General features: G+C 40.1%; 1 protein-coding gene across 23 annotated transcripts in view; it reads left to right on the top strand.

Annotated features, from left to right (window-relative positions):
* Window positions 1-16,554, top strand: part of RBFOX2 (RNA binding fox-1 homolog 2) — a gene marked incomplete at its 5' end in the record, with an annotated part of 178,542 nt that overhangs the window by 128,529 nt on the left and 33,459 nt on the right. For all 23 annotated transcript variants that reach the window (XR_013842800.1, XR_013842801.1, XR_013842802.1 and 20 more), the window contains one exon: window positions 9,270-9,323. Coding sequence is in view for 20 of the 23 variants with exons in the window: in XM_079992849.1 (XP_079848975.1) it covers window positions 9,270-9,323 (54 nt within the window). The remainder of the gene's footprint in view (window positions 1-9,269; window positions 9,324-16,554) is intronic.

Here is a 16,554-nt window from a genome sequence, read left to right as displayed (position 1 = left end):
CAACAACAATAATATGTAAAGGATGAGAGATAAGAATTTGCTGAGCTAATTATTTGAATTAGGATGTATGAAGGGGGGGGGTGGGGGGAAGTCAGGAAGTGGGGTTAAGAAAGCAAGGATATGAAATTATACATGTTTTGTCTTCGTCTTTTCTTTTTTGTGTGTGTGTGTTTATAAAATGTGAAAATCCAATAAAAATTTATTAAAAAAAAAATAACCACTACACAAGAATGGTGCTCACTGTACAGTACAGTGGTACCTCGGGTTACAAACTTAATTTGTTCTGGAGGTCCGTTCTTAACCCAAAACCGTTCTTTTGCTAATGGGGCCTCCCGCTGCCACCATGCGATTTTAGTTCTCATCCTGGGGCAAAGATCTCAACCTGAAGTATTGCTTCCGGGTTAGCAGAGTTCATCACCCGAAGTGTTTGTAACCCTAAGCGTTTGTAACCCAAAGTACCGCTGTAGTGAGGAGTTACAACAGTAAAGTTCCAGAAAAGGGTGTCTCTGGAGAAAATTGCTGCTGCTGCTTCTGTCTACAAATTCCGTATAACAGACAGATAAGATGACACACCCATGATGAAGCTGAACCAAGTTGGGTCAGAGGAGTAATCAGTTTAGATTAGCATTCTGTTTACAGCATCTAGGGGGTCACTGTTGGTAGAGAAGTTCATGAGTTGGGCATAGTGCTCTGGTCTATCCTCAGTTCCTAGCAGTGTTCGAAGCTCCCATTGTTCTAAGCGCATTTTGTGACAGGGACTTTGATTAGCACAAGCAGCGCCTAAAATTTCAGATTAAAACTACAGAATGGAAGGAAACGAGGACATTTTTCTGCCTCCCCACTTCTAGCTACTCTCTTAAGGCTGGAGAAAAGACCCTCATAAGAATATTAGGGGGTGGGCAGGGGAAGGACTAGACCATGTGAAAAATGAACATAATATTTTAGCTGCAGATCATTCATTTTCAGCTTTATAAAAGAAGCCGCCTAGCCCATAACTTGGGTTTAAGGTGCCATTTAGCTCCTAGCTTTCATATCTCAGTTTCTAACACTGGTTCCTATTTCTCAGGATCTGGAAGATAATAGTTTGCCTTCTCAGAACATATTTTGGGCTGCTAAGGCTGATAAGCCTAAATCTTTATATTTTTGTCTAGGTTTTTTGACCTACAGCAGAAATGCGTTATGCCTTATATTCATGATTGACATTTCAATATATTATTGTGAATATATGTCTTGGGGCAGCCTTGTGCATTACCAATAGTCACTGTAAATTCATATGCCTATAAGGCATGGGCAGAATATAGTCTTTATCTGACTTTAGGGCTAGCATTTCAAAGCATGACTATTCTTTAGGCTGTCCCAAGAGTTACAGTGGTATCTTGGGTTAAGTACTTAATTTGTTCTGGAGGTCCGTTCTTAACCTGAACCTGTTCTTAACCTGAAGCACCACTTTAGCTAATGGGGCCTCCTGCTGCTGCTGCGCCGCTGGAGCATGATTTCTGTTCTCATCCTGAAGCAAAGTTCTTAACCTGAGGTAATATTTCTGGGTTAGCGGCATATGTAACCTGAAGCGTATGTAACCCGAGGTACCACTGTAGTGCATTCACAAGTGAAGGACTGCTTTTGGAAGTGTTTACAGTTCTGATTTCTATGTATCCTTCATTCAAGTCTCCACTTTCTGCTTAGATGACCAAACACAACATTGCACTGCTAAATGTGTATTGAGCTTTACAGTCATTTGTGGTGGAGGAGTATGACAACATAATTTTCTTGACTCTAATGAAACAATATCAGAATTAGGAGATTTCCCCAAGGAAGGCAGATAAACAAACCTCCCCTATACATATTATATACAGCTCTCCCCACTCAGTTGCCAGATCCTTAGGCTCAGAACTATTAAATTTCTGTGAACAATTTCATGTGAAATATTGTAGCACGCATAGAGGTCACACTTCTACCACCCCCACCCCACCCCCACTTTAAGGAAATACAACTAAAAGAATGTAGACAATCTTTTAAATTCCCCAGAATTCAGAAAGCAAAAATTATCTGCCACATTTTCCAAATTTTTGATACCAGGGGACATAGGTTTGAGGTTGGGGTTTTTTAATGCAGTAATGTTGGGGAGACATTTCACTCTTGGCCTGACAAAGTTACTTATTCCCCCATCCATCACATTGGGTATGTGGCACCCTTACAGTTTGTCTTAATTGCCTCCCAGTTCCCTGTTCGCCTAATTGGTCAGGGCTCAAGGACAAGACCGTGCTCTTTTTTTTTTTTTTTTTTTTTAGCAATAGTGATACCTCTGGGATTTCTTTGTGCCTATCGGTTGTAGCTTAAAGGATGAGTCCCAGTGCATCCTTACTCCCTCTCAGCCTGAAAACAGTGATCGTATATTGGTAAAGAGAGGGAATGAAATTCATTAATTTAATATTCTCTGTCTATCCTAGCCATCACCTGAAATTCTTCTGATAAATATGTGCATGTTTCATGGAGCCTTAAGGTAGCACATTACCTTTAGCATTCACAGGTGGGAGGAAAGTCCTAAACCAACGCCCGAGCAATGCCAGATTACATTAGACTAGAAAAATGTTTTGCAATTCCCGTCTCCACCAAATTACTGGTTACCATTTACCGTCATTATACTTAGGGTAAATGTTTTGTCTGGAAGGTTATTCTAGTGGCATAAAAGTAAAAGGGGAAGTGCACATGAACTGTGGTGCCTGTGGGTTTCATCTTTCCTTTTACTTAATTGGAAGCTTTGGTTTTCCTGGCTCTGACTTCAGCCACAGGGATAGAGCCTGCTAAAACTGCTTTTTTACTTCTTAGGCACACATGCGTGAGCATGTGCCATTTTGAAGCTTGGGGTAGGCTCTACACTTGGAGCAGGGAAGCAATCAGAAATTCAGTTCTGATTTCCTGCTCGTACAGCATTTCCAAACAACATAAAATCAGTCTGGAACTATAAAATGGGACAGTGAAATATTAACCCTAGTTGTGGTGTTCTTATTACTACTGCTACTGCAGTAAGAGAGCTTTCCCTTGGGTGAATCATATTAAACGAGCCCTTTATCCTGTAGGGGACCTATGATTGCAGCTTCTGCAATATCTCGCCGCCCAGCCTTTCCCAGTGTCAGGTTCGATTGTTTCAATGTCATCTATGAAAGACTTAAGGCCTTTGCCCCAAGTGAATTTTCCAAAAATACATGAACAGAGAGAAACTGTGTAGTTAGCAGGAAAATGGGCCATGGGAGAATATTATTACGTGGGAGGAGTGAAAAAGTCCCTGAAGGATCCAGCAACAGCCTGGAGGTCAGCTTTGCCCTGGAGCATAAAGCATCAACTTACGCTGTCATGCAATCTAAAAAAGACCATCAGGACTGACAATGATGGCTGATCTCAAAGTGCTCTGCAAATTTTCCACAGCTGATTTCCAAAGTCTCAGATGTTCATGACTGTAGGCCAGAAGTCACAATTAATTGTGGTAAAGGAGGACTTTTTTGCCACTGTGTGCACACAGTAGCCATAATTATGTGCTCCCACCTGTGTTCAGTCGAATTCACTATGGGACTTGCACACTACCTATACTCTAGTTATCATTGGGCTTGTTTCATTGAGCAAAGCTCCTCAGAAAAGCAAGGGGCCAGTTAGTCTCTACAATGCTGAAAAACACACCTAGGAATTATATGGTCCTTTCTATCTTGTTATTGCATACTGAAACAAGGGCCTTGATGGGAGCACCAGCCATGTTGACTGGAAAATCCCCTAGAGCATTTAAGAATCCCTTAATTCCATAACTGTGGAGCCATTCTAGCTGGGCCCTCACCTTTGCAGGGAGTTCTCACCATCATCAGTACAGACTATTTGGTACTCTTGATTGTTGGTATCTTCCAGGAGCTGCTTTGTGGTTTGGGAGCCAGAGGTACAGTGTTACAGTGGTTCCCCTCATACCTGCAGGGATGCTACAAGGGAATGGCATAAGCGGACTTCTGCTCAGTCTTTGCCTCTTGAGCTGTGAGGTCCTGCAGGGTTCCCTCTTGTCTCCCATTGAGGTTAACATCTGTATATGAAGCTGTTGAAAGTGGCCATCTAAGGATTTGGAGCACAGTGTCATCAGTATGCTCCATACTGTTTGAATCAAATGCCGGATCAAAGCCTGGAGGCAGGATTGAGTTCAATGAGGGCTAATAGAATAAACCATTGTAAGATGGAGGCAGTGTTGGTGAGTGGTTCTTGTGTTCAGGAATTGTTGTTCTAGATAGAGTCAAATTGTTCTTGAAAGAGCAGGAGGTAACTGTCAAACAAGTAATCATCACCATCAACTTCATTGTTTATTGAACTTATTAGTCACTTTTTATGAAAAGTAAACTCAAATCAACAGTACAAACATTAAAACCAATAAAAAACTAAAACAAAATGAAAGCTAAAAACATTCACATACAAAAAGGCAGTCTTAAGACATCCCACCCACTAAAGGCAGCCACAATATCTAAAACTTCAGGTTGAAAGCCTTACTGAAAAGAAATGCAAGCATCACATTAATGCTTGCTTTTTTATTTAAAACAATTACCCGGGAGCAATAATACCTGAGTTTTGATTTTTTTAAAGGCAAAGTAAATTATTATTATTATTATTATTATTATTATTATTATTATTATTATGCAAACTATGACTATTTTATTTAGACTCTTGATCAAATTGCTTGCAAATTTATTATTCATCGCATGAAGCAACACTGTTCTACCCATTAAGTATCAGTCCTTGTTTTTGGAAAATTTAGGGTATTATTTCAGATAAGTTCTGTTGCTTAGTATCTTTGCATATGCACGGAGTCAAACAGAAACACTTGATTTCACATGTATAGTGGTACCTTGGGTTACATACGCTTCAGGTTACATATGCTTCAGGTTACAGACTCCGCTAACCCAGAAATAGTACCTCGGGTTAAAATCTTTGCTTCAGGATGAGAACAGAAATCATGCTCCGGCAGCAGCAGGAGGACCCATTAGCAAAAGTGGTGCTTCAGGTTAAGAACAGTTTCAGGTTAAGAACAGACCTCCGGAACGAATTAAGTACTTAACCCGAGGTACCACTGTATTCATCTGTCTGTTGGCATTTATAAATTCTGTAGCACAAAATGTGGGTTGCATGACCAAAGGTTTGGGAATATGCTCATCCTAGGTAGTGTAAAATTTGTATTTATTTGCAAGCTGATACGTTCAGTCAATATATGAACCAATTAGTATATATGCTTGTTCAAGAAATATATGAATTTAAAAATTGGTAAATTGATTCAATTCAGTCATTTAAATCTGACTTCTGCACTCTTATGTATTTAAATCATTGACTTAATTGCCCTGATTTAAAGTAATCCACCCTAGGATGCACTTAAAATTCTGGTCCCAGGTGTTCAGAGCCCTAAGGCTTAATGATGTTTGTTGACAAGATATACAGACAAGATTTGTTTTTGAGAAAGCTGTGTGAAAATACAACCCAGTGTCTAATAAAACAAGCTAGGATCCTTTCTACGACTTTCTTACCTTACCTTTGGAAATATACCATTTATTTGACTTGAAGCTAGCAAGAATTGTAAGCTGTTTTCACACACTTGAGACTACTTCAGTATTTACAGGCTGTGTGTCATCTCAGTTATTTGTAAAACTTCCAATCGTACCTTGCCTTCCTGTGTGGACTGGTCTATTGTAAAGGAAACAGTATACTCTGCCTCAAATGAATGAGAGAATCAGAGAATTGTCGAGTTGGAAGGGACCACCAGGGTCATCTAAGGAGTGCACTTATTAATCTGAAGATTATAATGATTCAGATGTGGAGCTGAAAATAGTTGCATTCAAAATTTGCTCCATTGTAATTATTATTGAATTGCTGAAGTGATGAATGGGTAAATTTCTTTTGTTTTTGTTGTTGCCAAATTGCAGCTGAATGGTCTCCTTCGAAACATAGGTCCCAGCTCTAAGGACAACACATTAAACCCACTTTATGGGGCTAGCTGTTGGGGTCCTGCTTTAAGCTGGCAAGACAGCAACTAGCCCTTGCCAGATAGTATTAAAGGCATAGGGACACCCCCCATGGGGGGATCAGGGGACTGAACTATCTAGCTACTACTTTCTTACTGTATGAGTTCAATGTCTAATTCAGCACTGTCCAAACAGTGAATACTGCTGGCCTAGTTAGTTCAATGCCTCTAGGGAAAGTCATGTTGTTTACTGTAAAATTTAGAAGAGTTGACAACAAGCCGGTAATAGTTACATTCAGATGGACAGGGAGTTTGGGGGTGGAGAGAGATATAAAGCTTATAAGACAGGCAACGGTGACCTCTTTTTATTTAATTTTTGTGTGTGGCTATGACTCATACATTTTGAGTCAGTCAGTTCTGAAATCATTATGCTTAATGAAGCACCATATGCTCATATCCCCTTTGGATAAGAAACGAGGCCTACAATTACTCAGTGGGATTTACTTCTGAGTAGACATCTATAGAATTGCACTGTCAGGATGGAGCTATATCTGCAGTGTCCTTACATATGTTAAAGAAAGCATTTTTTATTAGGACAACCCTGTTTTTAATGCCTGTTGGGAGTTTAAGGGGGAGTATAGGAAGTGTGGCTTGTTTGAGTACAAGAAATAGCACATAGGGTTGAGTTTAATGGAGAAGCAATTTAAAAATGGCAGAGCCACACCAGCATCTGGAAGTAGTGCAAGAACTTATGAATGCCAGGGGGGCTACTACCATAGCATTCATTTGCCCTGTAGTAACCCATACTGTAATGCACTAAGAGAGAGTTTCTTAGTGCATTACTGTGTGGGTTACTACAGGGCAAATGAAGCATCTGGCCTCCATTGGTTTAGCTTAATGTGATGATTAGAAAGTTCATCAACACTCCTTCAGCTGAGGGAACTTGTTAGTGGTGGAATTCAACTTAAGTTGAATTAAAAGTTCCCTTGTATATGGCTAGAGAAAGGCAGATAAGGAGGCTGGAAAGCTCACAGGAAAGAGGTCCCATGAGGTAGGGAAGCTAAAAGGAAGAGGAAAAAGGAGCAGGGTGACTGAAGAAATGGTGCAAAGCATGGAACGGAACAGAAATGAAAAACCTGAGGGAAAGGAACGGGGGAGAAGCCTGAGGAAAACATAAAGCTAATGGAATTGGGTTGGCTCTGAAAAACCCATACAAAGCCTAAGGATATAGGCACATAGGAAACTGCCTTATAGAGAGTCATGCCATTGGGTATGCGCACTGCCTATTTCAGGGTTTCAGGCCAGAGACATTCCCAGCCCTGTATGGAGATGCCAGGGATTAAACCAAAGCCTGCCAAGTAGGTGTTCTGCCACTGAGCTACATGTCAGTGTGTCAGATGGAAGGGAGTTGATAGACTAGCAGGACATAGCTGACTTCCCATGGTAAGCATAAGGATGCCAAGGGTGATTGTCTCTCTAGTTTTATGTTACGTCATGCTCACAGCGCTCTTTCAAAATCCGAAATGTGTCCTGGTCCATAAAGTTTGGTGAACCCTGTCCTAAGGTCTCCAGGCAAGCTGCAACATACTTAATGTAAACATAACTACTTTATACTATCAATACATTCATTTAAAACACACACACACAATTCATAAAAAAATTCAAAACAATATTCTCCGTAATAGCCACAGGAAGCTTTGGCAGCATACTGACAGCAAAAAAACCCACCATCATCTTAGTTTATCAGAAAGCCTGAGGGGAAAGGTAAGTTTTTAGCTATCACTGCAAAGATGTTAGCAAAGGTGCCAATCAGAATTCATTAGGAGAGCATTCCACAGACAAAGAGAACCACAGCTAAGAAGGCCCTCTTTCTTGACATCATCCTCCAAGCCTCCTTCAGGGAAGAGCCCTGGAGACTTGTCCTTCTATACGCATTGTAGTTCTGTCTCTAACAGTGCTTTCCACCAGTTTTCCTAGAACTGATGCTAAGCTAGCCAGCCTAAAATTTCTGGAGTGGAGTAGCTGGAAAAGGAGGATGCAGGAAGAGAGACATAGGTCCCCTCACACTCTCACCACCCAACAGCAGCCACCTGTTCCTTCACTCTCTTGCCCCAGAAGCAAAAGCTTTGAAACATTCCCACCCATGTGGTGTTGCATGCCTCCACTTGTTCTCTGCGCATGTTAAAGCAGTACCACCCATGTGGAAAAAGCCAGTATCAGTTGACTCTGGGAACTGTAAGGTTTGCAGGAGTACCCCCCCCGCCTCGCCCCACCAAAATATATATATATCTGAGTTAAAATATCCGTAAAGCTGGGGGGGGGGGAGGCAGATTCCAAAACAGCATAATGAGGACCGAGCATGCTCTGTGACCCTGGCTTGCTGACTAACTGCTGGGGCGGAAAAACAGAAAACCTGTGGGTGGCAGAATGCAATGGAGTATCATGGAGGGTGAGGGCTAGAGTGACTGGAATAAGAACACTCCACACCACAGTGCTTTGTTGCCCGTTGCACTCTAGTCCACAAAAGCTTATTATACCACAATAAATCCATTCATCTTTAATTTACCGGAACACTCGCTGGTTTTGCAGTGACAAACTGAACCTGGCTCTGCAACATCTTAACCTGGAATGTGAATTGAGCTTGCTTTTATAGATCTCTGCTCTTGCAACTAACTCAGGGCATATTAAGTAGTCAGCAGCTTCAGCTAAAGTCCTACTCAAGCTTTTGCCTCAAAGTATGTTGGCTTAAAAGTGAGGAGGGGGCAGAGTAAACCAGCAGCCCCCACCCACACCTTACCCACCTGTGCCCTGCTCCACACCTTTCCCGTGTTGAAAGGAGAGATCTAATTCTTAGTGTGTTCAAGTGAACAAGCCTGGAATCCTCCTCTCGATTGGGAACCCCGATAATGCAGTGTTACTGATCATGTGCATTTAGCTGAATGTGCTTAGAAACTCCTATAAGCTTTTCCTCACAGTGAAAGGCGATCTGGCTGGGGATGGAGACAGCATTTATCCATCCATCCAATTAATTTATAGTCTGCCCTTCCTCACGAAAGACCCTAGGATGGTATGGTCATGCATCTCTGTCCTCTCCCCCCCCCCCTTCTTGCCAACATGCTTCTGGGTGGTTCCTGAATAGGGTTTAAATAAAAGCTGACAACCAGAAGAAATTCAACAACTGAGCATTCTTAACTGCATATTATGAAAGGAAAGTTTGCTAGTGAAATGAAGATTTTCTTAGAAAGGAGGATAAATGCAGTAGCTGACAAGGGGTAAATCTTCTCTTCTGTCTTTACAGCAATTTGGCAAAATCCTTGATGTAGAGATAATCTTTAATGAACGTGGCTCCAAGGTAAGTTTTGTTTCTATACCCAGTTTCTCTCTTTCTCTCCCTTCTCCCCTACCGCCCCTGCCCCAAGTTGACAAGATAGGACAGCTTCCTGCATAGAGAATAATGCAGAACAGGAACTGGTCGTCATGTAACCGCCTAAAAATTGCCATTCCTTATAATTGCAGATTTTGAGTGTAGCCAATATAGTTCTTCCCAAATCCTTTCAAAATATTCCTTCAGAAAGATCAGGCACCCAAAATTTCTAGCAATAAAGGGTTTACTAAAGCTATCAGAGTCAGATTTTCCTTTGATTTCTCAAAGTTCCTGGTGTTTGGGACAGATGGCTTCTGTCCATTTAAAAATAATAATCTATGAATAAATTATATGGGATAAGAGCTTTCACAGGCTATCTTGTGTGAAAGAAAAATTTCCACCCACTCTGCTAGCATAATGGACCCTTCAACATTGAAAAAATGTTGGCTTTTAGCAAATTACGGTATCTGTATAAGTTTCTAATTTTCTGGAACAGCTACTTGCGTAGCTATTCAAGATGCATCTGAGTGATAGTTTTTCAGGCTTACTACTAATTGAACTATCTAGAGAACAAATTGCAAACATTATGGTCACAAGTGCAGCAATCTTGAGTGATACTTGTCCTAACTGGTTCTCGTCATGAAACCATTGTCCCCTCACTGAAGAATTGATGTGATTCTCTCTCTGCCCAGTAGGTCCAGCACTGGAATAGCAGGGAGTGTTGCAGGTCAGGAGCAAGGTGCATTGGCAGAGCTCTGTGGGGGAAGCTTGCACAGTGCATGTCTATACTCTGCTTGACTTAATCAATGCTAAGTTTTCCACTTTTAATTAAAAATGAACATCTGTCCCATCCCCCCACCCCATCACATGACAGTTCAAAGGTGTACTGCCAAGTATTTTTTTATATTAAAAAAAAAACATGGCCCAGTATAGTAGAGCCCCACTTAGATTTTTATATTTGGGTTCAAATTTGCATGTTGAAATTCATTTCTATGTGTTATCTGAAAACCAGAAAAGGGATTATTTTTAAATATTAACCACTATAATATTCTGCGTACCTTCGGTAAATTCTGTAAACAGAATTTAAACCCTTCATGGCAAATGATCTTTGAGCTCAGTTTATGAAAGTTTAAGATAACATAAATGCAGCACAACATGTGTTGAACTTGTGGAGAGATGCAGAACTATAGTGGGCTGCATAGAGCGCTTTATTCCTTTACCTATTTCACGTGTTTGCCTGATCTCAGAACTGGAAGGGATGCAGTGCTTGGCTACTGCCCTTCATTAGCCATAGGCCACTTGACTATTGAGAAGAGTTAAGAAGCTGCAAAGAGAGCAGGCATTTCATTTGTGTAATGAAGCCTCCTGCAAAATAAGCACCTTCCCATTGCAACTCTTAATAGAGCATGAGCAATCTGCTGTGGTTGCATCTCTAAATATATTTCTCTCCTCTCTGAAGTTAGCATAGGCCAAAATTGTTTATGAATTAGTGGTGCTTTAGTTATTATTGTCAGCCTTGGGGAAACTGACTCCCATATACAGTCTCTTTTAAATGCCTAAAGGATGCAAAAGCAGCAACCCTGTCAGAAAGAACAGTGCACTTATCAAGGCCTTCATGTGACACTATGCTCTAATTTTATAAACACATGTGATAATCATACTCATTTTATATAAACTTACATGACAGTCTCTGTTCTTATGTTCAGAATCTTCTATAAATCACAGAATTCTAATTATGACTATTTAACAGTGCAGCCAAGAAAGCCCAAGACTTCTGGTTTTCAGTTAAAACAAGAGCTGTTAGTTATGAATTAACTTCTGGGTATTTGCCCCTTTTTCTTTCATCCAGGCAATATTTAGCCCAACTAGTTTCTCCTATATTTGGTGCTAGAGTTTCTAACACCTGCCTGTCAAATTCACAACAGTCTTTTATCAGTTGGGTCCAAGCTGGGGCCTGTTCTCTCAAAGATGGTGAATAGCTTCAGTGAGACTCAGGAAGCTCTCAAAGAATGTTTGTTGGTTATATCACGGAATATTGAATTGGGACGCCTGGGATTTGCCCTTCTTTTTTAAAAAACAAACAAACAACAGTAGCTTAGAATCCCCAGTGGTGGAACACAAATATTTCTAGGGCCCTTTCACTTGTCACTCCCCTTTCTTCTGCAAAAAGTATGCCAAAACTTGAATGCCTTTCTCCTACCCTGTGGTTTCTGTTCTAACCTAACGATATGGAACCTCTCTCCTCCTCTCTCTTGGGAATCGGAAAGCAGATGCTCCTGCTGCCTGCATTGTGCTGTGTTCTCAATATTATCCCTCCCTTCCCTGGGTTTCTAAAGGGTATATTTTTGAATATGTATTTGATAAATGAATGTTAAAAAGGTGAATATGTAAAATCCAAATCGCCATAGGTGTGCCCCCATCCAGTAATTGGGAAGGTCCTCTATGGGCTGAGCATATCTTTATCCCTTCATAACTGTGGCAAAGGTCCTCTGCCAGAATTGTTCCAGTGTTGTGAAATTTTGGGAAGTTTCTTAAAAAATAAAAATGCATCTTACCCGTTGGTCCATCCGAGATGAGATGATAGCTTTTCTTCCTCTTGTTAAGCTGACATGCTAAGAGAAGGTTTCATGCATGTGTTAAATCTTATTAAAAACTGGCTCTCACTGGAGAGAGCCTATAGTTATGCACACTTTTACTGTATAAACATTGATTCTTCACAGGAGCACCAAACATTTGAATTATACAATATGCACCATTAAGGAGGAGATTATTGAAAGATCTCTAAGAAAGAAACCTTTTGAACAATTGAAATAAGAGTTTTCTTTGTTTTCAGCCAAGTGTGCCTCATAGTTTTAGTAATTTTCATTGCGCTTGTTGCACTTCCCCAGGTAATGTGCCTACCAGAAATCATAGCCATTGTGTCTTAAATGCTGGTTTGTTCCAGTTTGCCAGTGAAAACACTTAATTTCTCCTCCCAAATGAATATTTTGGTTTCCATGAGAATAAGTTTGATTTCCCCCAGTTTACTCTAGGTTTTGAAAAATCCAAATTTCTTTAGATCTAGAACACTCAAACTTTGTGATAATGAACCTACTCAAGTCAATACAACAATTAAAGCATCCACCTATATTTAATTGGAAAGGAAAAGTGTGTTGATATTCTGTACCCTGGTCCAGTGAAGATGTAAGTTGGCAGGGTCAGGTAATTGAATCTCCCCCTGGTAATTATAAATGAACAATAATTATTTGTCTTTGGGGAATCCTTTCTAGTGCTACATGTCGTATAAAAAGTGCATGAGAGACTGGCAAGACACTGTTAGCACTACTTAAAATAGTAGCTTGAGAATCCTAGGTTCAACCTTTGTTTAGGATCTGTACACATGACAGAACCCTACGGTATGTATATTGGACCAAACCAAAAATATATAAGTGCAAGATATATGGCCCTGCTAGATTACTGTTCTGAATATTCAGATTGGTCCATGTGTATTTCATGACCAGAGAATGACTAGTAGGGATGCATTATGTGCTGATGGCTTAGCCTTGCTCAGTAAAGGCTGTGGCTTCATAAAAACTGCTGTGCCATGGTTGCTGTTTCCATGTTATTTGGTTTCTAACTATGCCTGAGAATTACATGGTTGCCTTCCTGCAGCTTGTTGCATGCATCAAATGACAGAACAGTTTACCTTAATTACTGATAATTTGGTGTAATCAGGCAGTATAGCATGTGGGGCATAGGCATGTTTACGCTCAAGTCATTTTATAAAAAAATTAAAGATACAACAGATATGTTGTATGTCTCTTTACTTATGGAAAGTATCTAGTACAGGGAAACAAGTGATCTTGCACTGTTCTGCTCAGGGGTTTTTAATTGGGTTGGCTCAATAACAGAACTTGTTTCGTTGTAAATTACTTTGGGTTGCCCTAGGCAAGATAAAATGACTGACAAATTCAATAAGCAACTGTGATAATCTTCCCTCATCATACATCTAAGCTGCATTCTAGTTTAGTCAATATTACCCCTGAAATAGATATAATAAAAACAAAGAGTCTTGTAGCACCTTAAAGGCTATAAAATTATTGTGGCATAAGGGTTTCTCTCTGTCAAGGCAGGAGTCAAGAGCAGGTCAGCAGTAACTCACAAGGTGCCAGTGAGGTTAACTGTTTATTCCAAGAAACAAAACAATTCAGGCCTAGTGAGTACAGTAACCCTTCTCAATAGATCTTGCCCCAATGAGGCAGTTGCAAGGACTGAAGGTCCCCACCTTCCCACACCTCTCTGTCTTCTTTTCCCCTGGGTCCTTCCCAAGCAGTCAGAGACTCTGACTCCTTGTCTGACTTTGCTCCACCCTCTTCATACCTCTGACCAGTCCCTGACCAGTCATTGTTGTCCCACCACCAATCTCCTGGTTCTGAGCCTTCTTCCATTTGGGGTTCCCCAGTTGGTGCCTACCACCACCACCACGCCTCCACATCCAGCTAGTCCATGACAATCTCTCTCTGACCCCCCTTCTCCCCCCCCCCACAGAAATAGCGGTGGTGAAATTGTAAACAGTGAAGTTAACAACTGCTTTCTTTGAACGCACTACTGTTGTTAACGTAATCATCTCAGCCAGAACTGTTCTGCACTTAATCTCCACCCGACCTCACTGTTTAACAGTTCCACCTTCCACAATTGGTATGTGTTACCTGTAAATCAGGATAAAGCTTTTTGCATCTGATGAAATGGACCGTAGTCCATGAAATCTTATAGTGGGGGTTTATTTATTCCCCTTGTTTCATAAAATTTATATACTGCTTGACTCTAAAAATAAACACTGAAAGCGGCTTAGAAGAAAAGCTAAAACAATAGCATTATCAATAAGAAAAATGAACAACCATAGTTTAAAACTTTCAAAAAGTTAAAAATAACAATGGATTAAAAAGAGATTGAAACTTCCATCAACCATGGTGCCCTTGAGGGCTTTCATTGACGCCCTTGGGCAGGTTACCCAATCTCTGAACTTGTATTTAAAAAGAAGTGTCTAGTCCTCCTAGAAATAAAGTTTCTAAAGAAGTAAAAATAAATAAATGTACAGGCACCTCCTAAGCGATTTCTGTGAGAAGAGAATGTGTGTGATGTGGCCATCTTGTACATTTTCCTGGTACTAAGGAATGATCCCTGTTGTTATTAGACAGCAACACCCTTGTGAGTGTGTGTGAGCTCCACAGTCAGGGCATAGCTGACTTCTTTTGTCAGGGTGGGGAGTTTTCCTTATTTTGTGCTGTGGCATGCCCCCCTTGGCAGCCATTTTTTGACTGGGGCCCTCAGTACTCCCCAAATTCAAAATGTGCCCACTCTTCCAAAAAGGTTGGTGACTCCTGGCTTATAACATTAAAAATGTGTTAGTCTTTACAGTGCTACAAGACACTATGGATTTTGCTGCAACAGATTATGCCCCTGGAAATAAATACGGTGAAGTTCTGCTTCCCTCACTTGCAGATTTCAATTGTGTTTTTATATTCTGCTAATGTTAGGTCTGCATTAGCAGAAGCACTTTTCTTTGATTTTGTGGTATTCACATGTTGTCTTGCTTTAAGCTGAAGCAACTCTGTCAAGCCCCAGTGTGTTTCAGAATTATTTCGACCACTCTAATGAAATAGCTTTACAGCAGCACGTAATTCAATCAGTGCAATGCAGTATTAGATGGGAGTTCCAGTCTTTAAACTGCAGATCTTGGAAAGTAGGATCCTTACTTTTAAATGGCGGCAGGGTTCCTTTTTCTTCCCCTCAGACACCTGGAACTTCATGCCAATCACTCATCTCAGATGGATTATCAAGGATGGCTAAAGATGCATATAAGTTTTGGAAGCAAGTAACCCTAATGCCTGGAATCTTTTTGACTATTTATCCAGGCTTCTGGCTGTTGACTGAGTCTTTAAAGTGTGTCTGTGTATATATAGATATATTTTAAAAATGAAATTATGGAAAATCCATCCCAACACCATAAGATAAAGATGCTGCTTCTGAGGTGAATGTTCTAAACATAATAAAAAAGGGTTAACAATGCATGAGTTTCAAGGGGCTCCGTTTAGTTTTCTTTGGTTTTTGTTTATTTTTGTTTATTTTTGGTTTTATTATTATTTTTTCTTAATTTCTGTGTTCTGGCCACACCCAGGAGAATCGTCTGCTTTTGATTTCTCCCTTTACGGTTACATGGTAAATTTTCTTTCTCATTCTTCAGAGATGGAAACATTTTTAAAAACTCTGTATAATTATTATTTTTACACTGCTCATCCTGTTGCTTGTTATTTATTGCAGAATCTGAGGCCAGACTAAAAGGGTGATGGTTACTTGGGTGTCTTTTGGGTCCTTGAACAGCTCCTTAAAGAAAATGGGGTGTCCCTGGGCTGCAGGTGGTTTCAGGTTATAGGAGAGATTTCTTTGTGAGCATTTAATAATCTACAGTTGCATTAGTTGGATAATTTTCAGCCAGTAATAATAAAAAGTAAAAAGCAAGTGTTAAAAAAACAGGAAAAAACCCACGCACAGACCACTGAACTTTAAAATTGGTAGCAAAGCCAATCAAAAATAGGTTTGTAGTAATACTTTGTAATATTATATAGCTTTGTGGATGCATAGTTGCTGCCTTCCTTCAACTTAACATTTTCTGTAATGTACATGGGCAATCTTCACCCAATAAAGGAATGCATATATTTTACTAATTGAGATGTCCTTCAAACATCACAAAATATCAGTTCTAAAGAAACTTATTCATGCTTATGGACAGATATTTTATGCTGTTTGGTGTTGTTGTTTTGTTTTCTTTAAAGCACAAACTAATAACAAATTAAAACAATTGCAGTGAAAAAAGTTTGTAAATGTGACAGATGAGTATGTACATCTGTTTATAATATGTGATTCCTGCTCCTCCTCCAAGGACTCAGGAACCCATTCATTGGACTATCCTATTGGAGAAGATTATCTCATTGTGTAGATAGTAGTGTTCTGTTGTGAACCACCTTGAGATCTTCGGGTATAGGATGGCATACTAACCAAACCAAACCAAACCAAACCAAACCAAACCAAACCAAACCAAACCAAACCAAACCAAACCAAACTAAAAACTAAACTAAACAAAACAAAACTAATTGTATTCATTAAGTTCCTGGTGTATGTGTGTTTGGTCAGATAGCTTATCTGGAACACAGAGATTAGATTGCCTCCCCCCAGCTAGCAT

This window comes from Podarcis cretensis, assembly GCF_951804945.1.
Source record: "Podarcis cretensis genome assembly, chromosome: 10".
In the NCBI taxonomy this organism is placed as follows: Eukaryota; Metazoa; Chordata; class Lepidosauria; order Squamata; family Lacertidae; genus Podarcis; species Podarcis cretensis.
This window is presented reverse-complemented; position numbering and strand designations above follow the sequence as displayed.